Source organism: Sturnus vulgaris, chromosome 2 (assembly GCF_052056855.1).
Source record: "Sturnus vulgaris isolate bStuVul1 chromosome 2, bStuVul1.hap1, whole genome shotgun sequence".
Taxonomy (NCBI): Eukaryota; Metazoa; Chordata; class Aves; order Passeriformes; family Sturnidae; genus Sturnus; species Sturnus vulgaris.
In genome coordinates this window covers 81337276-81364145 of record NC_142244.1, presented here as the reverse complement: position 1 = coordinate 81364145, position 26870 = coordinate 81337276, and the positions used below count along the sequence as shown (strand labels likewise).

Below are 26870 nucleotides of genomic sequence, written 5' to 3'. Positions count from 1 at the left end.
AGATACTTAAGGAAAGTAAGGACAATAAGGCAAATAAAGTTAAAATAAATTCAGAAGTAAAGTCAAGGCTTGAGGGCTATCCCAATTCTGTAATGAAACATGTAGAATAAATAGATGCTTTGAATTCCCCAATTTTTTTAGGAGTGAGCAGGTCTTGGAAACTTCAGTTTGTTAATTACCTTTAATCCAGGAAGATCTTACTGTTTGCAGATTATGTTACAGATATGAAAGCTATAAGTAATGTTGAGAATTCTCCCCTTGAATTCTCAGTACAAATCTTCTGGAATTTTCCAAAATTTTCTTTTAAATTGACATTTTGCCATGGCCAATTTCAAATATGTGTTGAAGCTTGAAGGATGAACAAGGAAATTCCTTTATCTCGTCTTGATTTGTAGAGATGAGAGGTAAATCTTTGCTAAGAACTATCTTTTCTTTTGACTTATTTAACATTACCATAATGTAACGCTGTAAGATTAACTCCCAAATTCTGTATTTATCTATATCTATCTTTATATCTATATGTTTATGGCTTGCTTTATAGGTCAGTGTGAATTTTCTAAATCAGAATTAAAACAGACTTCAGCTCTAAATATTAAACATTGACTTTAAATAGTTCTTTGCAAAACTGTATCAGCAATTTTATAGACACCCAAGTTTTCCAATTTATCCTCACGTGACTGCTATATACCGTGCAAGTTCTAAAATGTTCATAATTGCTTTTCATGTGCCAGATCTGAAAGTAAAGTTGTGGTTAAATAGCAAAGAAAGAAAAGGCTTTTTCTTGCAAAGAGAAAACCTTCACCATCTGCACAATTCTGTGAATGGAAGACTACTGTTTTGCCTTTGCCCACAGGCAGCTACATGAAGGTATCAAAGGCTAAACCCTTCCTCCAGCATTAGCATCACCTCATGCAAGTTGTGCTCTCAGACAGGCTGTCAAAGAGAATCCAGTCTTGAGCTGAAAGTGTGGGTCCCCCTTAGCAGCTTGTGTTTCACAGAGTGAGGGCAGATCGTATGTTACCAAATAACTACACCAGGTAAAAGGAGAAGTGCCAAACACATAAGGAAACACGTATTCTATATAATACAAACCACATGTAAGGAAATTAGTCCCTTCTTTTTGGGGACTCATTAAGTGTCTAAATTACTGCAGTACATTTTGAACACCCCTCCAACACATACTAATACATGATGCTAATACATGAATTCAGTGGCAGGCCACCAAGGTGGTTGAAACTGGAGCACTTGCAGCATGAGGAGAGGCTGAAGGAGCTTGGCTTTTTCAGCCTGAAGGAAGGATGGGTTTGGGGGCATCTAGGAACAGTCTGCCAGATTCTATGAGGAAGCTGACAAGAGGACAAAGCTAGGCTATTCCCAAGGGTGCACTGAAGGAGGAGAGACAGCTGACAAGGAAGAGTCCAAGTGCATGTCAGGAAAAAATATTTCAGCACAAGGTCAGTCCAGTACTGAAACAGGCTTACCAGGGAGGCTCTGCAGTCTCTGTCTTGGGAGGTTTTCAAAACCCAACCGGAAAAAGCCCTGAGCAAGCTGGTGTGATCTCATCTCTGAGCCTGGTTTAAGCAGATCAGTCAGACCAGATGGCCTCCTAAGGTCCCTTCCAACTGGAAAATTGTTCTATTGAGAATTATTTTTCAGAGGCCAGTATATCCACAGAAAAAAATGTTACACAAAGTCACATCTGCTGGCAAATGTTGATTTCTTTTGTTTAGATATAGCTGCAACGTTTCACTGTTTGCAACTGTCAGTTCTCATTTATGAGATCCTATCACCAACAGCATAATGCTGCCTAGCAACTTATTCCAAGTAATGAAACGTTAAGTGGGGAGGAAGAGACAAAATGGGAAGAGTATTATTTGTCAGCACATTTATTCTTAAATTGTTTTGCTTTACAAATTTTTTTTTCTTATGAAACATCAGCTGAGTGCTATCAAAAACTGCAAACACTAAAATTAGGTGCTTAAATTTACTGGAATTGCTAATGCTGGTAATACATGTAAGTAGTGCTGGCAGGACTGCATCTGTAATCCTGAGGCCAGCTCTCTAACTGGCTTATTAGTTTTGGTTGCCAGCATCAAATAGATATAATTTAAAGGAACCTAATAAATTTATGCCATACACTTTGCTTCAGCTTTCTGGGGTATTTTGCTAAGGGCTTTGTCTTTTGAATCCTATTCCACATCTTTGCATCTCCAGAAAGTTACAGACTCACATTATTCCCCATCATCTAGTTTCATTTAAATATAAATTTTACACAAAGTTACTTTAAAAAAATTTGTTAAAGAAGATAAAATACAGATTGAAACATGACAACCTGATTTGCAGAAACAATTTTCCAAGTATTTCTTCATCTGTTTATTTGTGGTATATCTTCCATAGAATAATTTTGGCTGGAAAAGACCCGTAAGACTGTCTACCCCAACAAGTGAAGATATTTTTATGAATTCACTTCACTGTGGAGCTCAAGACTGGGCTTTTACATGGCTCTTCAGAAATTTGAAAATTAGCCAGACCACCCAGTGAAGTAGGGGCAAAGAAGTGCACCAGCACTAAAAACCTCCCTAAGATGTACAAATACGGTTTCTTACCACAATAAATAACCTATCCTAGCACTTGAAGAGCACAATGAAAAACAAAAACAAACCCGAAACCAACTAAGAACCAAGCTGCAGCCCAAAGTAAAGCCCCACAGAAGTGCGGCAGCGAGCGGCGCTGCTGCGGGCGGAGGAGCAGTGCGGGCCCGGCCCGAGGGACCGCCTGGCGGGTTCTGTCCCGTGCCGGGCACCACTCCCGTGGTCCGGGCACAGCCAGCACAGTTCCAAACCGCTGTGGGGGTGTTTGGCCACCTCTTCCCAGCCGGATTCTGGAGCAAGGAGGGGGTCTGTTTGTTCCGAGGAGCCCGTGCGCGGTCGGCACCGTCTCCGCACCTGCTCCCTCCCCGCCCGCCCCCGCCGCCGTTGCCGAGAGACTGAGCGCGGCCGCCGCCGGGCGGGCCCCGCCGCCCCGATCCATCGCGGGGAGGGCGGCGTGCGAGGCTGCCACGGCACCGCAACACCCGCACACCCGCGGGGGCCGCTCCCGACCGCGCCATGAAGGGAGATGCTGGCGGTAGGTCGGAGGCGGCGGGCGCGGCTGGCTCCCGGAGCGCGGTGGGGCCCCGCGCCTCCCCGCCCCTCTCCCCAGCCCTTCCGTGCCGGCGGCCGCCGCGGCTGTATCGGGAAGGCTGGCGGCTCCCAGGGAAGGGACGGGCGCGGCCGGAGGCCCGCCCGGCTCGGCGGCGGGGGGAAGGGGCGGCGGCGCCCTCCGCATCGCCCGCCCCGGCCGTCCTTCCCCGCGGTGCGAGGGGGCGCTCCGGGCCGGCCGCCGCCGGCCTTGCCCCGAGCCCCGGGCCCTCCGCAGCCCTCGTCACCGAGACAGAGCGGGGCCGTGCGGCCAACAGGCCTCTTCGGGGGGCACTCATTTAAGGGGTGCCTGTGGATGAGGACGGGGATGGCCGCGGAGAGCCCCCTCCCCGAGGGGAGCGTTCGGCTGGTTCGCAGGGGCTGCGGACTTGGCGTGGGTGGCGGGAGCGATGTACCGAGGCCTGGGCTAAATCTATTTAACGTGCTGTATCAGGGGTTCCTAAATCGAATAGAGAAAGATGCTTAATATTTTTTTTGTTATTGACATCTTTTTATTTTAGTACTCTCAGTAAAATCAGAGACATATTTCTAGAAAGGATCTCGATTTCTGATGGCCTTAACACGTTAGGCTTTTAAGTCAGCTATGATTTGGTAGGTTAACGTTGTTGCATCCAGGCAAATATTTACACCGAGAAAACACTAAGTAAATGCTATTTGACTCTTTCGTGTTTGTCTTAGGCATCATCAATTTCCTGGTTAATTTCGTTGTTCCTTTTCATTTCCTTCCCCAACAGCCCCATTCCACCTACCCTCCTAATGATCAACAGAGAAATAATACATACTAGCAATGAACTATGCACTGCTGCTTGAACGACAAAAGCTGAAGTTTCTTAATTTAGGGAAGGGAATAAGAAATTACCCTTCTTTGAGTTGGTCTCACTGGATGCTGGAAGTCTCCAGCTCTCTTCAAGTATATACATATACCTTTGGAGACTTCCAGGAATAGTTGGGTTTGTTTTGATCTGGTGGGCTGTTTTTGTTTTGTTTGGGGTTTTTTTGTTGTTGTTGTTTTTTTTGTTTTTGGTTTTTTGTTTGTTTGTTTGTTTGTTTTTGGTTTTTTGTTGTTTATTTGTTTGTTTTGTTTTGTTTTACCATTTGAGCTTGGTAACTTTCAAAACTGTAACAATTGGCTTGTCATTAGTGCTTTAGTCTTCTTGTTTGGTGCTTCTGTTTTATTTTAATCTGAAATGTGGTCCATCACAGTTTATTGCCATTTAAGCTATACCACCTGGAAATATAATTTACTCTGATTTGACTTATTTCCAGCTCCAGGACACTGCTGATACCATGAACACTATTTAGATCTGTATGGCATTCATCCAAACCTAAATATTCAGTCAAAGACATTTTGTGTCTTAAACCTTCACAGTAGAAGATGAATACTATCACACTGTATTGTAGGGAGCAATGGGCTGCTGGACCTGGCCCTAGAAGTCTTCTACAGATGAGAATGTCTTCTTGAGACATGGGTAGGTCATGATGACATAGAACTTGTACTGGCTTCTGGGGAGTTGAGTTTCTTCCCCAGCTGCCTAGGTATTTAGGAGTTCAGTCTATTACAAATAAGATTTCTGATGTGCTTATGGGTAAACTACAGGTGTTGCATTCAAAAATAATTTTTACTGTGTTACTAATAGAATGCTTCCATGGTTGGATCTCCTGTAGGTTTTGAGCATGAAATCTTTTGAGGTTAAAGAGCAAAGTCAACCTAATGTAGGTGTTACAGGTTGAATCATATTTTCTTTCCCTTTCAACCTTTCTCTGTTCTCCCTTTCATTACCTTCTTAGCATCTTTTATTTCAACTGCTGGATTGTTAAAATACTGATAAATATCTTGCTTTGTGAAATACCAGTCCTAAACTACAGTTGCAAATTGTCTTGGTTCTACTAGGTAACTTATTTTTCCTTTCTTTATTTTCTGTGATATTTTCATCTTTTATCTCTGTCTTTTTTTTTTTCCCCTTTCTGGTAAGGACAATCAAGTAGGGAAACAAGTTGCTGAAAAAACCTCCTTTGTTGGAGGTTCTCAAGGCCAGACTGGAGTAACCTGAGTAAACTGCAATAGCCTGGGCTGTCACCAGAGTTGATACTGCCTGAGAAGGAGGTATGACTGGAGACCTTCTGAGGCCATAGAACCAAATAATGGTTTGGGTTGTAAGGGACCTTAAAGGTCATCTAGTTCCAACCCCACTGCTGTGAGCAGGGACAACTTCCACTAGACAAGATTGCTCAAAGCGCTATCCAAGCCTGGCCCTTGAATACTGACAGAGATGGAACATCCACAGTTTCTCTAGGAAACCTGTTCCTGTGCTTCACCACCCACACAGTAAAGACTTTCTTTCTAATATCTAATCTAAACTTACCCTCCTTTATCTTAAGGTCCTTTGCCCTTGTCCTATCACTACACATCCTTGTGAAAAGTCCCTCTCCAGGGACTGTAACTCCCTTTAGGCACTGGAAAACTGCTCTAAGGTCTCCAGGCTGAACAGCTCCTACTCTCTCAGCCTATATTCATAGGAGAGGTGCTCCACCCTGTCTTTGTGGCCTCCTCTGGACTCATTCCAACTGATGAATGTCTTGTGTTGCAGACCCTGGAGCTGGGCCCCTGCAGAACCTAGGTGGGGTCTTACAAGAGCAGAGTTGAGGTCCTTGCCTTGAACTGGCTTATGATTCTATGAACTCAGACTTCCCTTTTTTTTTCCCCCCTTCCCTTCAAAATAAAGCCTTTGTGTACCCAAAGTACCAAAAAGTACCAGAGGTTATGGTGCAACTTCTAGGAACTGCTCTGCAGCAAGGGCATGTCAATTAGTTTGTTTCAAAGGGAAAATAAGAGGATAAATAAAAGAAAAAAAAATCCTAATTCTGTTTTCAGGATTTCAAGTTTAAAATATATAGTCATTAACTTTTTTGCTGGCAATTTCTTAAAGGATAGAAAAGGAAGAATTCGGGAAGGAAAGAATATTTCAGTTTCTTTAATAATTATTTTAACAAAAATTGTAACAAATCTAAAAGAATATAACCACCATTCATTTTAATTTTTATTTAAATAGTGAAAAGATGGATATACAATTTCTAGGCATACGAGCATGTAATTAATGATAAAACAAAATCCCAGAAACATTAAAATAATCACTTAAACAGGCATGCTGCCAGCTGTCTGCCTACAGAGTAGCTCCTTTCCACCTCTGTATCATCTGGGGAGGATGCCCTGATTCCTTCCTTTATAACCCGGAAAAATTGATCCACAGTACTCAGAGCATGTTACTGAATGTGGGATATTATAGGGAGAGGATGGGTTGCTCATCGAATCCACTCAAAGAGTGACCTGGTACTACCTGTCCCCTTACGTTCACAAAGGGCTAAAGGCAATTTCCACCTAGACATGGTTCATGCTGCAAAAGGAAATTCCAGAAGACTGCTTTCTTTTTTTCCAGCATGATTCTTACTAAAGACATGTCTTTTTGTCATCAATGGGCTCTGACATATATTTATATGGACTACATTGCAGTTGACCAATCCTAGGTCAGCAAATGGTGGGTAGGTGGCCCACAATCAAAGTGAATGTTCGAAGTAAATCAGCTGTTAAACTGTGCAAATGTATTTGTGAAGGAAATACATTGCCATTGTTATTTTATCTACATATAATTACTGTGCATTCGGTGGCCATCCTTATATTTTAACATTTTGTCAGCCATTCTGACAGTGTAATTTTAGGACTTGGAAAGCTATCATGGTGACCTGTCATGCCAACAACCAACCTGTTAGGAGGTGGTGGAGGGTCCTCACCAGTCTTGTGCCTTGGTTTCCACTGAAAAGCAAAACTAGCTACTTGTACAGGGAAGTAGCTGCTTCATGCTTGGATATGTTCCACCTTTGGGATACACGGGGAGTTGTGGCTGCATCACTGCACCATGTACACGTATGTGTAGTTTCTTCAAAATTGTATATTGCAGACATGAGAAGGGTTAAATAAAAAGGACAACATTATGTGACAATAGCAGTAGACTGTATATCTGACTCACAAGAGATCTGCCTTTGTATGCAATGAGATATTTAATTCTGCTTGCTGAGTATTATTTTGGCAACAGCTGAGAGGAAGAAGCAATTTTTAAACCTTTCTCAGTTGTGAACCCCAGTCCTGGTATTTTTGGTCTGGGATCCTGTTAGTAAGTGCAAGATATCACCAGTCATTCTTTCCTACCTATATCCAAATAATTTGAAAATGTGAATGTAACTGATTTTTAGAATATTTCCTTCAGTGTACCTTCTTTGTGAGGAAACAGCATTGTTCTGAATAAATACTAAGGTTTGGTCAGTTATTAACAGTATCTCATGTAAAGAATAAAGAGAATCTCCTTAAAGAATAAAGAGATCTTTCAGAATTTTCATCAGATACAATAATTATACCACACAGAGAAAAAGTACTGAAGTAAGCTCTTGAAATTAGTTATGAGTTAATAGCATCCATGGTGGCATGTGCCATGTGATTGTATCCACTGGAATTCTGTCCTTACCCTTCTAAAATAAATATATCTGTACTGTTGTGTATACAGCTTGCTCACTTCAGATTTTTGCTACATGAAAACAAATACTGAAATGCCATTTAATTGTACCCGTACCCAAAATCAGGGATGGAAGAACCTGTGGGTGCAGGGAGCAGGCAATTGAGAAACAGTATCAATTTGCAAAGAAGGAAAGGAGAAGGCCATTAATGAAAGAATGGGAACTTACATTTTTCTTATGATCATGTAATGCATGCTGAAGTTAAGAGAAATCAAATTTCTTTAAGGTAGCCTGTACTTTGGAGGTTTTTAAATTCATAGTATGGAAATGGGGTTTTGTCATCATGCTACGTGTATGGGTGTTCACATCATCTTCCTGTCACCCATTTTAGTTCTCACATTTGTAATTATTGTATTGAAGTGTGTGTGCCACTTTCTGTGTCTCTGCTCTGGAGAAGTTGGAAGTGGAATTGACATTTTCAAAGAAGAGGGAATTGAAGAGAGTGCTTGTAGGTGGCCTGCCTTGGGAGGACCTTCAGACAGTGCTCATGAGATCTCAGGTGACAAAGTCAGTAGGCAGTGAGAAAAAAGTATGTTGGAAGCCAGGCACTGCTGATTCCAATGATTTGTCTGATTTTTGAACTCTCTCTCCATAAGTTGTAGGTAGGAATATTTGCTTTTTTTTTCTGTTTATACTTCTGTGAAGGCATTTTTCAGCTGCCTACTTTGTCAGCCAGAGACATTATAAGCATATTTTCCTGACTTTGTGATAGAGATCTTTTTAGCCGATTATGCTGTATACAGTGAGCTTGCTTTATAAACAAGACTCAGATTTCTCAGCTTTTGATGTCATGGAGGATCAGCTACTTTTTAAAATTTGTCTTTAGATTTTTTAGGAACTGCATATTTCCATCAGAAGGAGTGTCTTGCACTCAGTGGGAATATTGCAAGCTGGGTTATACCTTCTTCTGACTCCTTTTTTCTGAAGTGCACAGTGCTTCTTATGTTCATCTCAACCATTGTCCTGGCATACTTTCATTTCAGCAGAAGCTGCAAATTTAGTGGGTGAGGGTGGTTTAAAAAATGTGGAGGTTGCATGGCTGCAAGTTCAGAGATAGAAAGGAAGAGAACAAGGCTACCCTAATGGATCTGAAGGGGCTCAGTGTAATTTTCTGTTTAATTTTATTACTTCTAATTTGACTTTGCTTCTAAAAATAGAGGAGAAATTTAAGACACCATGTTGCTCCCTGAAAAGGTTGACACCTGCAATGTGAATTTTCATTGCTACTATAAGGAAAGTACTCCAAAGAAATGTGAAATTGTTGTAGCCTTAAAACTCCATGATATTTTCCTGTCTTAAAGCCTGTCTTTTCCCTGCACCTACTATGTCTTAAAAACACTGCAGCTAGAAATACATCCTAGGGAACACATTAAGCCTTTCACATTAATAACAGGTTGTGATCAAAGAAAGACCTAATGACGTATGTCAGAATCCATGCAGGAACTGCAGGGGTGGATTTGTATCGGGGTTAGGGAGGACTACACCTCCCAATTAGCACAGCTTGGTGTACTGCTCGCTGTGTGTCACATGCTGGAAGGAGTTCATGCACAACTCCTCTTCATCCTTCAGCTGGTTCCCCCCTGAGAAACAAGTGCAAAAGGGATTTGCAGTCCAAGGGTTAAAATTACTTACATACATGGCAGAGTCCCGAAACTGCAGCACATGGAAAAGCATGTGTTCCCTGCTAAACTAAAAGTAGTGAGAACAGCAAAACAAGTTGCATAAAAGCTTGAAAGCAACTATGCTATATTTTGAATAATCTCTCTAAAGACCATTTACAAAATATTATTGGTTTGTCATCTTCATTCTGAATTTTTTGTGTGGATTTCTGGTCATTTCAAGTAGAGAAGTAAACTAGCCGATTTTTATATTCCATAGTATTTCCTCCCTTCGAGTTGGTTTTCTATACATGGAGATTTGTTTATTCAAGGCTACTTCTTAAAAATAAGAATTCTAATCTCTTTAGTCACAACACTGATTAGCTCAGCTGGTCAGAGCATGGTGCTTGTAATGCCAAGGCTGTGGGTTTGATATCCATACGAGTTATTCACTTAAGAGTTGGACTTGATGATCCTTCTGGGTCCCTTCCAACTCAGAATACTCTGTGATTTCTGTGATTTAAGTGTATGAACTGAATCCATTACGAACATTTATTATGAACATCTGAAGTTCATGTTATTTTCGGTGCCCAGACCAATTAAAAATTACTTCAACAAACAAAGAGCCACTGGGTAAAAGGGTAAGTGGGAATTTTATTAGAAGGGTATGGCTAATCTTCCTACACATCAAATATATAAATAAGCAAGACTGAGAAAAGCATAAAAACAACATAATCTTTCTAATAGACTGTTGATAATTTTTTGCTTTCTTACCCAAATGGACATAGCTTGTTATTTAGACCATCTTTTATTAAAAAAAAAAAAAAATCAGTAAGTGGCTAAACAAAAATCAGTTTTTCATATCCTGAACCTTTTCTCATAATTATTGATTGCACTTATCTTATTAATTCTCTGTTTATTGCTACGTCTTTTGTTAAAAGCTAACTGGAGCACAGTAATTGCCATTACCAGAACTAGTAAACATAAAATTATTATTTTGTTATTTCACTGATTAGCTTTTGAGTAACAATTTCCAAAAGAACATACTGGCAAGAAACATTTTAGGCAGTGTTTTTCCCTCCTAAGGTTTTGGGAAATGCAGCTCCCAAGGCATTGCAGTAACTTCTTATCACTATGCTAAATGTAGCCATTTTAAGGTTTCATGACCTCAAAAAGCACAGCGGCAGCTCTGAGACTTGAAGCATTTCTGATTGTGCTTTGGTCTAAGTAGAGAAAAAGGTCAATCCATTAAACTGGGAAATAAATAGGAGAAAATGAAAAAAAATTCTAAAGAGGAGGAAGTAGTGAATTCAGTTATGAAACAGAAGTGGGAGCATGAAGCTTGAGCATGAACGTGGAGAGAGGATGCAACCTCTGTGAATATTATTTCATTCTTCATTTGATAGAGAAGACTTATTAATATATAATATTCATTTTACAGTATTGGCATGTTTTTAGTGGCAGCTTACCAGCTTTACTTGTGCTAAGGTTGCTGTGAATGACCATTTTAAATGAATATAGATGTTAGTAGTTGTCCCTTGTTTTGTGCCTTTATATTATTTCTGTTTGTTTTTAAAAAATCAGTTGTTGTATAATGTCAGCTTTTCCAGCTGGGAACATTAGTACAAGACCTCAGCCCTGTTACTCTGTGGTTTGTACAAAGACCAGTGGTTCAGACTTGGATTTGCAGAGACAGGAACCGACCTCTTGAATCTGAGAGAGAAAACAGAGCAGGAGTAGACTTTGAGAGATTTGGAATAAGATGAAGGGTTTACATTTGCCATAACAGCTAAAAAGGTGAGGCAGACAAGGATGTAAGCATAGTGTTTGTACATGAAGCAGCAGCCCATGGGATTGAAAAGGCCAGCTGAGACCAAGCACTGGGCACTTCTGCAGTCCTGAGCCCACTGTTGCCTCCAGCTAATCGAGTGTTTCCTGCATTCCTGTTAAAGTTGTCGTTGTGATACTTGTGGCTGTAACTAACCAGGACCTGCAGTGACAGGACAAGGGAGCAACAGAGTTAAACTGCAAAAGGAAAGATTTAGGTTGGGCATAAAGAAGAAATTCTTTACAATGAAAATGGTGGGGCATACAAACGGGCTGTTCAGAGAAGCTGTGGTAGCCATGTCATTACAAAGTGGACAGGGCTTTCAGCAACTTGATCTAGTGAAAGATGTTCCTGCCCATGGCAGGGGAGTAGGGTTAGATTATCTTTAAAGGTTTCTTCAAACTCAAACCATTCTATGATTCTATCTTATACTAGTTTTGACAAACTTTTAGTTGTCACAGGGCAATGTCACCTGCAAACACTTGGTCCAGAGTAAAGCTCCAGAACAAGGTCCCAAGACCTTGCTTTCTTCCCTACCTCATTTTACTGGGGGGAAAAAACAAAAAGAAATTTCTAAGGGCTTTTATTTCATGAACAATATAATTGTATTTCATGGGCAGACAGTTACTTCTCAGGAGAGTGTATCTTCCTCATCTGTTTTGATTTGCTTCGACTCTGGGATCCATGAACTGCGTCTGTGGGAAAGTCAATACTAGGATCTAACTCACCTTACTGCTCTCATGACGTGTCCCATAATTGTGGCTCACGTGGCTGAGAATACAGAGGGCTCAGTCAGTGCCATCCATGCAGGAATGTCCCAGCTCAGCCTGACCTTATGGAAACAACACATTTTCCTCAGTCCTTCCATGCACCAACACATGCCCTACAGACAGCCAGCCCTCTGGCTGTTGGATAGATAATTGTTAACATCAAAAAAGTATTAGAAAAATACATATTAATAGTAGTATATAGCAAAAAGGAATTTCTGATTTCAGTAAATAACATTAACATCTATTATCTGCTTAACATTGCCTGTTTGCCTTTGTCATATTGGGATTTATCTTAGCCTAGTGCAATAAATGGAAATGTCACCATTTAATTAAATGGCTCCAGGTCAAATCCATCCAATGATTACTCTGTGTTGAAGTCCACAGCAATAGCATTCTTTGCATATTAGAACAGATTTTCTGTCAGCATTACTAAGTTTCTGGTAATTGTTTGTGTTGCATACATTTGTGTTTTTTTTTTTTCTGTAAACTAACGAGAGTCATGTCAGTGATTTATATTTAATAAAATCAATATTCTATTAATCAATAAGTATAAAAGAAGTGCGCATGAAAACAAAATGCTTTAGGTAATTTATAAAACAGTTCAAAATGCGTTATAAAATTGCTTAAGTGAATTAATGTTTTCTTTTTTTTTCTCACCAAGGAGGTTTCATGATTATAGATAAGAGAAGTTAACTTCAGGATGCTAAAAAGGAAACAAAGTTCAAGGGTGGAAGCCCAGCCAGTTACAGATTTTGGTCCCGATGAATCTTTGTCAGACAACGCAGATATTCTATGGATTAACAAACCAGTAGGTATCTCTTTATGTAATTACTAATTTTAATTTAAATGTAACTTGAATTGTTGAAATATGACTTCCACGAAAAAAAATCTGAATTAGATATTAGTCAGAAACAAGTTTTGAACTATAGTTGCTAGTGTACTAGTTCATTTTTTGGAAAACATCGAAGATTAAATAAATTTTTTTCTTTTGGCTGTTGCAAAATTATGGGATAATCAACCAGTATTTTCCAACCAGTTCATCTAATTGATTCTTTTAAAACAACCATCTTTTTATGGTCTCTGGTTCCTAACATGTTCGTTGAAATTACAAGTTCACAAAATGAGCTTTTGAAAAGGATGTTAAAAGGAGGATTTTGTCTCTCAAGTGGTAGCCAACAATAAGCACTTTTGACTTTCAAATCTCTCCTTTTAAAACATTTATGAATATAAAAGTGTTGTTATTTTGGTTGTTTATTTTGAAGTACAGTTATCATTTTTGTGGTACCATTTAACCTAAAACCTTCCTTGAGAAAAAGAGAGGTGTAAAAGTGTCTGGCAATTTGAAACTGGGGAAAATTTCATTAGGAGTGGAGTTACTAATAGACTGTACTGCATTAAGAAAATGTTTGTATCACATAAATATAGTTATTATGATTGAATTATTTATTCAACAATGAACATGGATCAGGGATTCCAATATTCCAGTTCCAGGGATTTCTGGGTTTGCAGAGAAGGCATTTTCACATTTCTCTTAGTGTATAATATTCTTGCTTTTTAAAAGCAGGAAGTAAAATATTCTGAAATAATACCTGTTGTTAGCATTGCATTCATTTAAGGAAACCATCTTCTTTGTAGTAAGGATGCCAGATCCCCTCAGCTTTGCTCCTGAGTTTTAATACCTAAAGCTATGTAGCATGAATTAATAAATGGGTGTTGTCTTGTCAGTTATTTAAGTAGAATGTTTATATTGGCTACTGTAATAAACTCAAAATGTCATTGCAGAAATATATGATGGGTATTTACCTACATTTTTCATCCCACAATGCACGAGATTTTCATGGAGTATTTTTTTCTTGTCGTGCTGATGAACTAGTTGTACAGTGCTTAGTGTTTGTCATACTGACACTTTACTGTGGCAGAGAAAAAGTTTTATATCAGCCACACTTGAATATTTATGTTAATTGTCTCAGTTGAAACAAGGTTCAAAACAAAGTGGATGTTAAAGGGATGTTAGAGATCATTCATCAGGTGCCTTCTGCTTCCAAATTATTAATCTGGGCACAGAGTATGCAAATGATAGAGCTATTCAATTTGGGTCAGATATCATTACATTTAAGTGAGTGAACAGTGAGTATTAAATTAGGTGTCTGTTCTTGAGTCTTTTGGATATCAAAAGGTCTGAGGTACACTGTAAATGAGTGTAGAATTTTTCCCCAGATGAAAAATTTTGATAACTGTACTTCTGTGTTTTTTGTTTAAAGATTTCTTTCTTGAAGTATTTTTCCTTTTTGTTACGATAAGTACAACCTTACCAACTATGATTTATATACTTGCCCGACTTCAAGGTGTTTCAATCATGTTTTGATTTAAAAGAAAAAAATCCAACCCTAAACCACCGCCGTATTGATACATTCTGCTTTTTTGTTACACCTCTCTCTCTGGCTGGCACGGAGGAGTGGGGCTGAGTCCTAATTAGCAAGAGAAATGAACTGTTCTCCTATAGCAGCAAAACTTGATTGGAAGAAAAGTGAATCTTTAAGGAAGTAGCTGTCTGTTTCATAGTATCTTTTATATTTATTCTTTATGTATTTATTCTTTTCATAACCAGAAGGATGTTTTTAATCCTGTGACTCTCACTTAATTTTTTGAGTTGTGAACTGATTTAAAAATAATTTCTTCTTAAGTGTTGAACCACAGTTTCCCACAAATATTTTATTTAATCTATCCATCCAGTTTATAGCTTCAACAAATTCTACTTATTGTCTGCCCATAAATGTAATGAGTTGTCATTTGAAAAGAAATTGAATTACAAGAGCCACAAAATAGAAATTATGGAATCCTAGTTTTCAGTTTCATGGATCTTAGTTTGTGTTTTCTGAATTATACAACCTCACAAATTAACTAATAAAAGTATATATGTGTCTATATATGTATGAGTAATTTAAGAGTGCTTCTTTTTGGTTGAAGACCAAAATGGGGGTCATTATGTAAAAGGGCACAGATGTGTTTATGAAAGAGTGCCAGGATGAGTTATGGAAGCTAAATATTTGAGGGTTTTTTGAACGTCAAAGAAATCTTGCAATATCTCATGTTTGAATTTTGTGGTTTTTTTTCTTTTCAGTGGGTGCACTCTTTACTACGAATTTGTGCCATCATCAGTGTTATTTCTGTGTGTATGAACACTCCAAAAACCTTCGAGCATTATCCGCCTCTCCAGTATGTGACATTTGCTCTTGATACTCTGTTGATGTTTCTTTACACTGCAGAGATGATAGCAAAAATGCATATCCGTGGGATAGTTAAGGTAAGCATTTAAACAGTATTCTCTGTGTGCTTCCAGTGATCTGTATGCTAATGAAATTCGGTATTTGTTTTTTAACTTGCCAGCTCTTCTTGCTATGATTGTTTTTAACTGCAGGCAACACCATGGTGTATAAACTGAAAAGACAGATGGATAAAGATGTAGCTTTACTGCATATTTAATCTCCCCAAAATATAATGCAAGCATTCATAATAAAGGCTTCCTATTAAGAAATTTTATTAGCATAAAGAATGAAAGGAAAAATAAGCTACATACGCATTAGCAAGAATATTTTGTAATTGTCTTTTGGTCCATATATGGACTTAGAGTTTTGATCTTCATTTCATGTGTCTGGATGTGTTGTTGTATGGTTACTTAACTTCAATAAGAACATGAATTTTACTGAGAGCTACTAGAAAAAGTGATCTTGCTTTGACTTTTTTACCTTGATATAGTCCATACTGGTAAACCAAAATGCTTCTCTTATCATATGTCTGCTGTTGTTACTGGGCTAATTTGTGTAAGTGGATTGGAGGCTGCAAAACTGCAGAATGTTTTAGTAATCATTATTAGGTACTTTTATTTAATGATGGTTTCTAGTCTTCTGCAAAAAGATACAAATTCGGCTTTTATGTATAAAATCTATTTGCAGACCTTACTGACAATGCAATTATGGCACTACTGCACATAATAGATAATGTGTGTTATGTTATCCATGCTTTTAACTCCTTAAAGGTCTGGTGACTCCAGAGATAGCCGATGTTGTACTTAAGATTTTAATTTAAGACAGAGCTATTGTGTTGTCATACTTAATGAATATTAATAGTAAAAGTTTAATTGTCATTAATATTTAGAAAGTTACTGAAATAAGATGATTCTGAGAAAATCTTCAGGGGTTGTGTAAAGTCAGAGTAATCCTTTGTGAAGTGCTGTTTCTGGCTGCTACCTGAGCTCTCTTGTTCAGAGATGTCCATGAAGAAAGTGAAGATGTGGATAGAGGATTATATGTGGGGAATTAGTGACATTCATGAGCATTTGACCACTGTGGGAATGAAAAGTTACTATTACAACCAGTACAGCCTTTGCAGAGAAAAGGAAATGTAGATATTAATGTAGAGAGAGAGGGAGGAGTGGCCAACTTTTTATGCAAGACTTGATTTCTGAGCTTTTGAGTATGCAAATACCAACTTCAATCACAGTCAACATCTAGGGGATAAGGAAGATATGCTGCTGCATAGCCTATTGTCTTTACTGGGTTGTTTAAATTTGTGGATTTGTGAGAAAAGAATATTAAAGATTGCCATTGTCCTTATGGGGGACTTCAACTTGCCAGAAATTACCTGGGAGCGTCACATAGCTGGTACAACCTGGGCCAGAAGATTCTTAAAAAATCTGGATGACAACTGTATGGAACAGGTCCTAAGGGAGGTGTTGCGTTCCCTAGATACATTGTAAATGGTACATTCCGTGACCCCTGCTGTGCCCTGTATCTTGGTCCCTCTCCCCTCCTGGCCACACAGAGCTGGCTGGGATCCAATTTCTCCCCGCCCCCCCTTTCCAGACCCTAGAAAAGGTCAGGACCCGCTGACCTCGCTCTCTTTTTCCCCCAAGCTCTCTTCCCCCGTGCTCTTTCACTTTTTCCCCCCAAGCTCTTCCCCCGTGCTCTTTCTTTTTCCCCCCACTCTCTTTTCCCGCATCTCTCTTTTTCCCCCAATCTCTTTTCCCGCACTTCTCTTTTTCCCCCCACTCTCTTCCCCCGCGCTTTTTCTCTTCCCCCGTTCTCTTTCCCCCCCCCCCGCTTTTACCCTGTCCTTCCCCCTCTTTTCTCTCTCTTCCCCCGCTCTTTTCCCTTCCCTTTTCACTCACTACCCACGAGAAATAAACCTGTAACTTTATCAGGGGAAAGAGCCTCTTTTGCTATCTTAACTACGTCTCTGTGGCTAGGGCCCAGGGGAATCTCACCCTAATACTTGAGCTAGACCGGAGGAGGGTGAAGACCCTGTTTTGGGCCGGGAAAAAGCCATAACAGGGAGGTGGCTCAGAAGATGCCATCTTTGATCTACTGCTTGTCAACAGAGTCAATCTCGTGAGTGGAGATCTGCAGCCGTCTTGGCAAGAGTTTAAAATCTCTGTTGACAGGAGGAAAAATGACAGCAAAACCTGAGCTCTGGACCTGAGAAGAGCAGACTTCAGGCTGTTCAGGGAATTAGTAAGTGAGATCCCCTGGGAAAGTGCTTTTGCAGGTGCTGCCATCCATCAGTTCTGGTCACTTTTTAAACATCGTCTCCTAATGACACAGGACCAGGCAACTCCCAAATGTCAGAAGTCAAGCAGACAAGGCAGAACAAAGTCTTCTCTTGGAAATGAGGCAGAAAAGAAAGATGTATGACCTGTGGAAGCAAGGTTAGGTGACATGGATAGATGAGAAGATGCTGCTTGTCACTGTAGGGAGAAAATTCATGGGCCAAAGATCAGCTGGAGTTAAACCTTCCAGAACTGTGGAGGACAATAAAGTGTTTTTGCAAGTATAGTAATGGCAATAGGAAGTGTAAGAATAACATCAATGCTTAACAGGATGAGAATGGTCACCTCACAAACAGGGACATGGACAAGGCAGAGGTGTTTAACACATTCTTTGCCTCCGTGTTCAACATGGATGATGGACAAAAGGGATCTCAGCCTCTGAACTGAATGATCATCTCCCAGTTGTCCTTGAAAATGTTCAGGATCTGCTGCTCCAGCTGGATCCCTACAAATCTATGGAGTCTGATGGGATATATCAAAGAATCCTCAAAGAGGAGTTGATGTCACCACAAAACCTCTCACGATGATTTTTGAGTGGTCTTGGGAATCTGGAAATGTCCCAGCTGACTGGAAGCTGGCAAATGTTGTCCCGATTTTCAACAAGGGCAAGAAGGAGCATCCCAGAAACTACAGGCCTTTCAGGTTCACTGGTAAATTATGGAGAAGATTATTCTAGGAGGTATTGAAAACACCTGAAAGACAATGCCAGCACGGCTTCGAAAGGGGAAAGTCCTGCTTATCAAATCTGATTTCCTTTTATGAGAAAGTAACCCACCTAGCTGATCAAGGGAAGCCAGTGGATGTTATCTTTCTGGATTTCAGTAAAGCTTTCAATACTGTCCCTCACAGGATCCTTCTGGACAAAATGTCCAGCACACAACTGGAGAAACAGATCATGTGATGGGTGAGCAAAATCTGGCTCATGAGTCAGGCACAAAGGGTTACAGTGAATGTGGTGACATCAGACAAGTGACCTGTGGCTAGTGGGGTTCCACAGGGCTCCATCCTCAGCCCTGTGCTCTTCAACATCTTCATTAATGACATGGACACAGGACTGGAAGGGATACTGAGCAAGTTCACAGACACTACAAAACTGGGAGCAACTATTTTCTCCCTTAAAGGCAGGGAGACCCTGCAGAGTGGCCTCAACAAAAGAGGAGGCTGGGCAATCACAACCCCTTTGAAGTTCAACAAGGGAAAGTGCTGGGTTCTGCACCTGGATGGGGCAATCCTGGATGTAGGTACAGAGTGGGGAATGGGATGCTGGAAAACAGTGCCATGGAAAGGGACCTGGGGGTCCTGGTCTATAGAAAGCTGAATATGAGTCAGCAGTTTTGAGTACTACAATATAAGAAAGATATTAAACTATCAGAGAGTGTCCAAAGTAGAGCAACAAAGATGGTGAAGGCCTTGAGGGGAAGACTTATGAGGAGTGGCTGAGGGCGCTGGGTTTGTTCAGCCTGGAGAAGAGGAGATTGAGGGGAGACCTCATTGTGGTCTACAGCTTCTTCATGAGGGGAAGAGGAGACACTGACTCTTCTCTCTGGTGACCAGTGACAGGACCTGAGGCAAAGGCCTGAAGTTGTGTCAGGGGTGGCTTGGGTTGGATATTATCACCCAGAAGGTATTTGGGCACCGGAGCAGGCTCACCAGGGAAGTGGTCACCAGCACCAGCCAGCCTGACAGAGTTCAAGAAGAGTGTGGACAATGTGCTCAGGCACACAGTGTGATTCTGGTGTCCTGTACATGGCTGGGACTTTGACTCAACGATCCTTATGGTTCCCTTCCAACTCAGCTTATTCTGTGATGAATAGGATAGAATAGAATAGAATAGAATAGAATAGAATAGAATAGAATAGAATAGAATAGAATAGAATAGAATAGAATAGAGTAAGTTTGAAGGAACCATTGGAAGGGAACTACAATCATAATCTAGTCCAACTTCATGACCAATTCAGGGCTGACCAAAACTTAAAGTTTTTCACTAAGTGCATTGTCCAAATGCCTCTTAAACACAGGGTTTGAGTGTCAACCATCTCTCTAGGAAGTCTGTTCCAATATTTAACCACTCTCTTTATAAAATGATTTCTAATTACCAGTCTGAACCTTCTGTGACAGCTTTGAACCATTCCCACACATCCTGCCACAAGGTACCAGGGAAGTCAGCATCTCATTCTCCACTTCCCCCCATCAGGAAGCTGTAGAGAGCAGCAAGGTTACGCCTCAGCCTCCTGTTCTCTGAACTGGGCAGACCTAGAGTCCTTAGCTGCTCTGCACAGGATGAACTTGTCTCTGATTGTCGTATGATGAGCTTGTCTTTGAAACATGCCTGATGAGTCTGGGCACACAGAATTAATAGCTGTCTGGAGTTGATCCCATTTCCTCAATTCATGCTATAAATTTATAGATAACAACACAGATTATTTCTTTTGCATACTGACATTTTGCTCTTCCTTTATTAGATAAAAATACAGTAATATAGATTAGATATAACCACTGTTACACAAAGAGAGTTTAAGTAGAAAATGGCTGCATTTATTGTTATTTTAACAATTGAGGATTCGCTTAAAACTTAATGTCTTGTAGCATTCGTCAGTAAATATAATCACACTGAAATGAAGTGCCTTCTTTGGCATCATTTGGAGAACCATAGAATAACTCAGATGCAAGGGACCTCCAGAGGTCATCTGGGCTGACCTGCTGCCCAAAGCAGATCCAGTTAGATAATGTTGCCCGTGGCTTGGGTTGTCCAGATGAATCTCAGACTCCTCCAAGGATGAATAATTCCACAAGCTCTTTAAACAGCCGACTGCAATGCTTGACCAACCTTATGTAAAAAGTATTTCTGGTAAAGCTTAATCAAAAATTTCCATTTTTCTTTCAACGATGTTCAATGAATAATCATTTTTAGTGAAGTATTTGACTTATTCTTTGGATTATAGTTTCTGGGGAAAATATTAGTTAAATATTATAATTTTGCCAAGACCGTATTGATCCATGGACTGCCAAAGATAGTGGCAAATGAAGTAAATAAGGCACTGTTTGGAAACCTATAAGCATTTATTAAAGATGTTTGTATATGAAAAATCTTTATATAAGGCAATTTGTTACTGCAGTGTCCTAATTTAAATGCATTCAAGTCTTTTCGTGAGTGTAGTATCAATAAATTCATTGCCATGTGATTCTACTGAACTTAACCATGAATCAGTATTTCTGTAAATGCTTTAGGATTTGAAATGCTAAAAAACCTTTGAACTATGATTAATGCAAAATTACAGTCCAGCAAGAAACATAATTTATGGAGAAGTTAGGCACCATCCACTTAAGTCCCAGTTAATAACAATGTAAATATAGCTGAGCTAGGAAGATTTTGAAAATGTCTAATTAACACCTTCTGAGGACAAATGAAAAATACACCTTCTTTGGTTTCTAGGGTGTTTTAGAAAAAAAAAAACAACTAATTTCTGAAACTGCTAGCCTTTTATCTGTAAAACTTCTCCCGTTCCTTGTATAAACTAAGTGACAAAAGAAACCAATGCCTCCATCCAAGAGTTTTATTATCCCAGAAGGAAAGTTAAAGTGAAATGTTGCACTGCTATTGTGTCTTTTATTACTCATGTTTCCTTCTGGGTTATTATTGCTGTGCTAGTAAAAGCTATCCAAACTTTGGGCTGCCAGTACAGCTATTGTAACATGTCATGAACAGGTGAACTAATGCTATTAATACATCTCTCTTTACTTTGAAACTTGTATCTGAAAAATTAAATTCAGGCTGTAATTTCTTACTTATTGAAATACCATTAAAAACAGCATTCCATGATAGTCTGCCTAATGTTGTCTGTCAGCATTGTATAAAATATATGTATGAGCAGTAAGAATTTGTAGTGGTTTGTGAAGTTTTATATGATTCAGAGACAGAATTAGAGCAAGTCAGGATGTATTCTTATGCTTGCATTCTAAACAATAATCTTCTATATTGAATTAAAAAAACCATTCTATATTGAAGAATGATGGCTTGGGATAGTAAATGTAATAAAAAATGTAATAGTGCATAGTTAAAGCTTACTGAATTCAATTTGACATTGTTATTTTCATGATTTTTTCAGTTCAGAATTCTACTTCCTTCAACTGATCCTGGATTTGGTCTCATGCTCTTTAGTTCCCAGATTATAAACAGGGTTCACTGACTCTTTGGTTCTGATTCCTGTCATGTTTCATGCTCCTTGGTCAGAAAGAGCTTTGCAATAATCAGCTGCATGAAGGAAGTATTGTCTGTCAAGTGAAAGCAGATCAATCTCCTTCACTTTATCATCAATAAAATTTAAAGTGTTTTACAAATTACATGCAGTTGATATCTACTGCATAACTTACTGATTGATTGGCAGGCTTTTGAGAGCACCATGAAGAAACTACTTTTTGGGTCTGTCAAAATAGTTCATGAGTCAACCTGGAACTTAACTGAAAAGTCTTACGGTCCCTCAGAATCAAAGCTCACATTGATGTGCCCACTCATATGTCACTTAAGAGCATGACTATGTGCTTGACACAAGTCTGTTCTCTGATTCAAGGAAAATTTCCAAAATTATCCCCTCCTTGAAAAAGCAGCTGGGGTGGATTTGAAGAAATGAAGGATAACTCTTAAGCCTAAAGCAGATGTGTTATTAGATGAGCATTGGTCTTCTCAAAGAAAGAGGGCATCCTAACCTGTGACAGAAGGTCTTTATTTCTTTTAATCAGTGGAATGAAAAAATTACCATATGCTTTCTAGCAATATACCTTCTGAAGGTCATCTCACATGGGTATGACCAAGGTAAGGATAGTTTACTTTAAAGGTATCTATGGCCTTTATTAGAAGTGTTTACTTTCAGCTTGTGTATGGGGAGACAGAGAAATATTCCACGTAAATTGCTTGTATTAGACACAGTTGCACTGGTGGCGTTATATATAATAAAATAATCAAAGAGGAAGATGTGCCAAAAACTAGAACAAAAAGGAACCAAGTAATGGTTATTTCAGATGATAATTCAGCCTTTAGGGAATGAAAGATGACTGGATATCATTTCATTCCATAGACACTGCTAGGGTATATGGAATTTTCTTCATTAGACTGCATCTTCCTTGCAGCTCCTAATCACTGTCATGATGGTATGAGAGAACCTACCCTAAATTAATGTTGTGAAAAGGAGGCATGGTTTATCCTACTCCTCCATTAAGAGAGTTACATTGTAAAAAAAAAAAAGCGAGATTTCCTTCTGTCTGTTAAAAAAACCTCCTTGACATTTAATGCTGAAAATGAGAAATTTTTTTATACAACACAAGCACTGCACTAAATTTAATAGGAATATCTTTTTTTCTTTTACTGTGCAGTTGTGACACATGTCAGCTAACAAAGGAGATTGCAAAAAGTCATAAGTAATGGTCCTTAACATTTTCCCCATTGTTAAATCAATTACATTTACAGCAAAACTTTTGTACTAAATGAAGTAGTTGTGAATGGAATTGTCAGTCTCATTTCAGTAGCACTGTGTGCTCTTCACTGACTTCAGAACTCCTGGAAGGGGCAGAAGTGAATGGTTGCATCATTAGCTTTCAACATTCTTGGTGAATTCAGGCAGGAACTGAAACTAAACTTCACCTGCTACCAAAACAGTAACAAATAGATGGGAGCAGTTTTGCTTGTGTCTGTCTAGTACTAAAGACAGCAAATTACTTAGTTAACTGAAATCAGTGGTTTCCAGTGTGTTGGGCGTTTCCAGGCATCAGCATTTGTTGTGTTCAGACAGAACATTTTCCTCATCTCCTCATCATTTTTTTGATAGGTGCTTTGGTTGCTGTAGTTGTTGTCTGTCTGCTCAAGAGGAGAGAACTGAGGATGAAGCTTGCAAAAACTTTTTGGACTTAAAACAGGAAAAGAAAAAGAATATTCATCAGCACTAATTTGAGGGACTGCAGTAGTCTGCAATAAGTTGTTTGTGTCTAAAGTAGGCTCTTTTAAAGGATAATTTATGTGGTCTTTTTTTTTCCATTGATAGAAAAGGAAGCTTAAAGTACATAGGCTAACACCTCACCTGTAGATATCTCAGAGTCAGCAATTTCTCTGCTTCATACATTTATTGTCAGTGGACAACTGGGGACTACAGAAAGTATACACACAATGTGATGCTAAATTATTTTTTAACACTTATGGCATTAACTCATGCATGCTTAAATCAATTTCTTCCATAATCATCCTAATTCATAAGTTAGTCATGAGTTATCAATTACAGAACAAATGTTTACTGCACTTTATTACAAGTTTCTTTATGTTCTTTTGTGTTCTTCTCAGTAGTTTGTGTTCTTTTCAGTAGTTTTAATATTAATTAGCATGCCATTTTCATCAAACAAGAATGGAGAAATTATAAAATTAGTTTAAACTTTCTGATAAGTGATGGAAATATTAATAGAATTTTGGTGAAACGCTGTCAACTGGCTTACCAGATTTTGGTTCCTTCATTAAGGATGTTTCTGTTGCATTACAGACTGAAAAAAGAAGATTGAAATATTGAAATTAATTTTACTCCATGACTTTAGAACTGCTGTATACCCATAGTTTATAAATGAGTTAAGGATCAGGAAGTTATGTTCTTTTCAAAGGTTGGATAGTAAAACAGAATATGTGGCTCCTGTCATCCAGTAATAGTGTGCTCGGATGTGCTTATGATATCTCTGCTGAAAGCTCAGTCTAGGGATGTGCAAGTCACAAACAAAAGTGAGAACCGTGATCTTGAGGCCAGACACATAATCAGTGGAATCAGTTGCAAGTATACGAAAAATTTGGGATGCTTTGACTAAAGAGAGTGAAGGGGAAAAAACAGAAAAAGCTGCTTACCTGTGGTCATAAAAAGCTCTCAGAGCAAATGCAAAAAAGACCATTTGTCATAAGATTTGAGTTGCTGTTTTACCCTATGCCTTGCAATTATAAGATGAAAACTACTTATCCTTGTGACAAATTATTTTACAAACACAGGTATATTAAAATACATATCTATATATATCTGTATATTTAAAAATGGAATTTTGAACTGTGTACAATGTTGTTGGAAACCTAGATGTGTAGTGCAGGTCCTATGCTATACTGTGCTGGCCAAGAATATGTTATATCAAATTGTTTTAAGACTCAATAATGGAATATTTTGGTGTTGGAGCTGTGATTGTTAGTTTTAAATATTATTTCCTATAGAAAGTATTTATATCCATTCTTTGAATATGACAGTCTACAAAAGTTGATTCTTCTGTCTCACCTTTTTCCCGTGTTTGTTGCTGCTTTACTAAGTGTCTACGATGATTGTAAGGACATCTGTTCCCAGGCTACTGAGATTGTGTTGCTTGTAAAATGCTCTGATGCTGTTTCCAGTCACAGAAAATTAAAGAAATTAGAACTGATTATCATGAGGAAAAGAAATTTGAAGTTGCCTGCAGCAGGCTGCTGGTTGGGTGTTACTGCCTGTGGGCTAGGGAAGGTTAGAGACCATGGCACTGGAATATACGCACCTGTTTCTATGGTTACTTGTGTCTGGTTTTATTGGAGTGTTTATTACAGGAAAGTAATGACTCATATTACACAGTGGGGTTTTTTGCACCATTTTTGCATTAACACATTAGAAAATCAAATGCATTTAAATTACTTGGTGAAAGTACATAAGCAGTGTTTCTAAAATAAAAATGGTATTTATTCTAACTGGTCAAGGGGTCATGGAAGTTTTTAGTGAAAAATTATTCTGGGGCATGGATTGAAGTATCTGTCCATATAATAAAATATTTAGTGACTTACCATGGTGATCCAAATTTAACCTAAAAGTTACTAAGAAAAACTATATTGCACACTGAACTTTCAAAATATAGCTAGAAATTGCTTTTTCAATGTACAGACCAATTAGATGAACAAAACTTTACTTTTACGTAATTTTTTTCCCATCTATTAGCACTTTAAAGGATTGCTTCCTTTTTATTCTTCATGAGAACAGCTATTAGTGAGAGATATTTTTAATGTATTACCTCATATCAGAGTAAAATGATACATATATGGGGAAAGTAGTGAAACCAACATACTGGATAAAGTTTTCAGGTAGCAAGAGAGGGGAAGTAATTCGTAATGTGCCTTTCTCTGTTGAAATTTGCATTTTCGAGGAAGTCTGCTATAACTAAAAATTCTATTTTATTTTGTCTTCTCTCTTAATGTTGTCTTCTCTCTTAATTTAAGAGGATCAAACAAGACATGAAGATAAACAAATCTTAATGACATCCAAATCCCTGTTGAAGGGAATAAGAACATTTCTGTACAGCTTTATTTTCATGAAAATGATGAAATTTGTGTGGGATTTTTAAGGGAGTAAGCTGAATGTAAAATTGGATTTCACAGTATTTTGTTCTCCACCATTAATATAAATATGGCTTTCTTACAGCTATACTAGGATTTTTGTTTTGATAAAATTTTCTGGTCTCTGTAGTAAAAAAAATGTATTCTTCAGCTTTTTACAATGCCAATTGCTGAATAATACAGTCCTCCTTCTGGAAAGTGCCTCCTTCTTCTGTATTCCAACTCTCATCATTGTGGGTTTTTTTCTGTTGAATGAGAGCTTTGAATGTCAATCATAAATCTGAGTTTTGTCATGTTAGATGAGACTGTTTGCCTATCAAATCTCCCTGTTCAGCCTCCAGGCAATATTTGATACTTCAGACTAAAAGCTTTCACCTTGAAACATTTGGATCCCAATCTGCCCATTGCATCCACCATAAACACTGGAACTAGGGGAGGGAAGAATACTGCTGAATGAAGCACAGCAGTGTTTATTTCACATCACCTCTGTGAGACTGCAGAATACTTCCAAGCATGAGCAGATGTCCATACATGTGGAACTAGATGTAGAACTGGAGTTAACTCCAAAAAACTGGCATTTGGAGGAGATTGGCTTAGATGCCTGCAACTAGGGAACAGTCTGGGTTGGAAGGAACCTGAAGAGATGGTCTGAACCAACCTCTTGCTCAAAGCAGGGCTCGGAGTTGGTTAGTCAGAGTCCTATGAAATTGAGTCTTAAATATTTCTGGGAAAAGACATGCTAACAATTCTCTGGGCAACGTGATCTGATGTTTAACTGTTCTCACAGTGGAGATTTTTTTCTGTGTGCTTCCTGGAAACAGTGAGTGCTGTTCCATGTAGGGGAATCCTATTAATCCTCCTGATCAGCCACTTTTAGATTTGCTGAACCCTCAAGACATCCAGGGAAGCTGAGTCAGCTAGAAGGGCAACACCTGGAGCACTGAATACAG

General features: G+C 38.9%; 1 protein-coding gene across 4 annotated transcripts in view; it reads left to right on the top strand.

The window, feature by feature from the left end:
• Positions 1-3007: 3007 nt before the first annotated feature.
• Positions 3008-26870, top strand: part of NALCN (sodium leak channel, non-selective) — a 229756-nt gene continuing 205893 nt past the window's right edge. For 3 of the 4 annotated variants that reach the window (XM_014873352.2, XM_088159879.1, XM_088159877.1), the window contains exons 1-3: positions 3008-3126; positions 12621-12767; positions 15081-15263. In XM_014873352.2, coding sequence (XP_014728838.1) covers positions 12660-12767; positions 15081-15263 — 291 coding nt within the window. In that variant the 5' untranslated portion in view covers positions 3008-3126; positions 12621-12659. Of the gene's footprint in view, positions 3127-4651; positions 4670-12620; positions 12768-15080; positions 15264-26870 lie in introns of those variants that run through there. The other variant, XM_088159878.1, reaches the window with a different exon arrangement.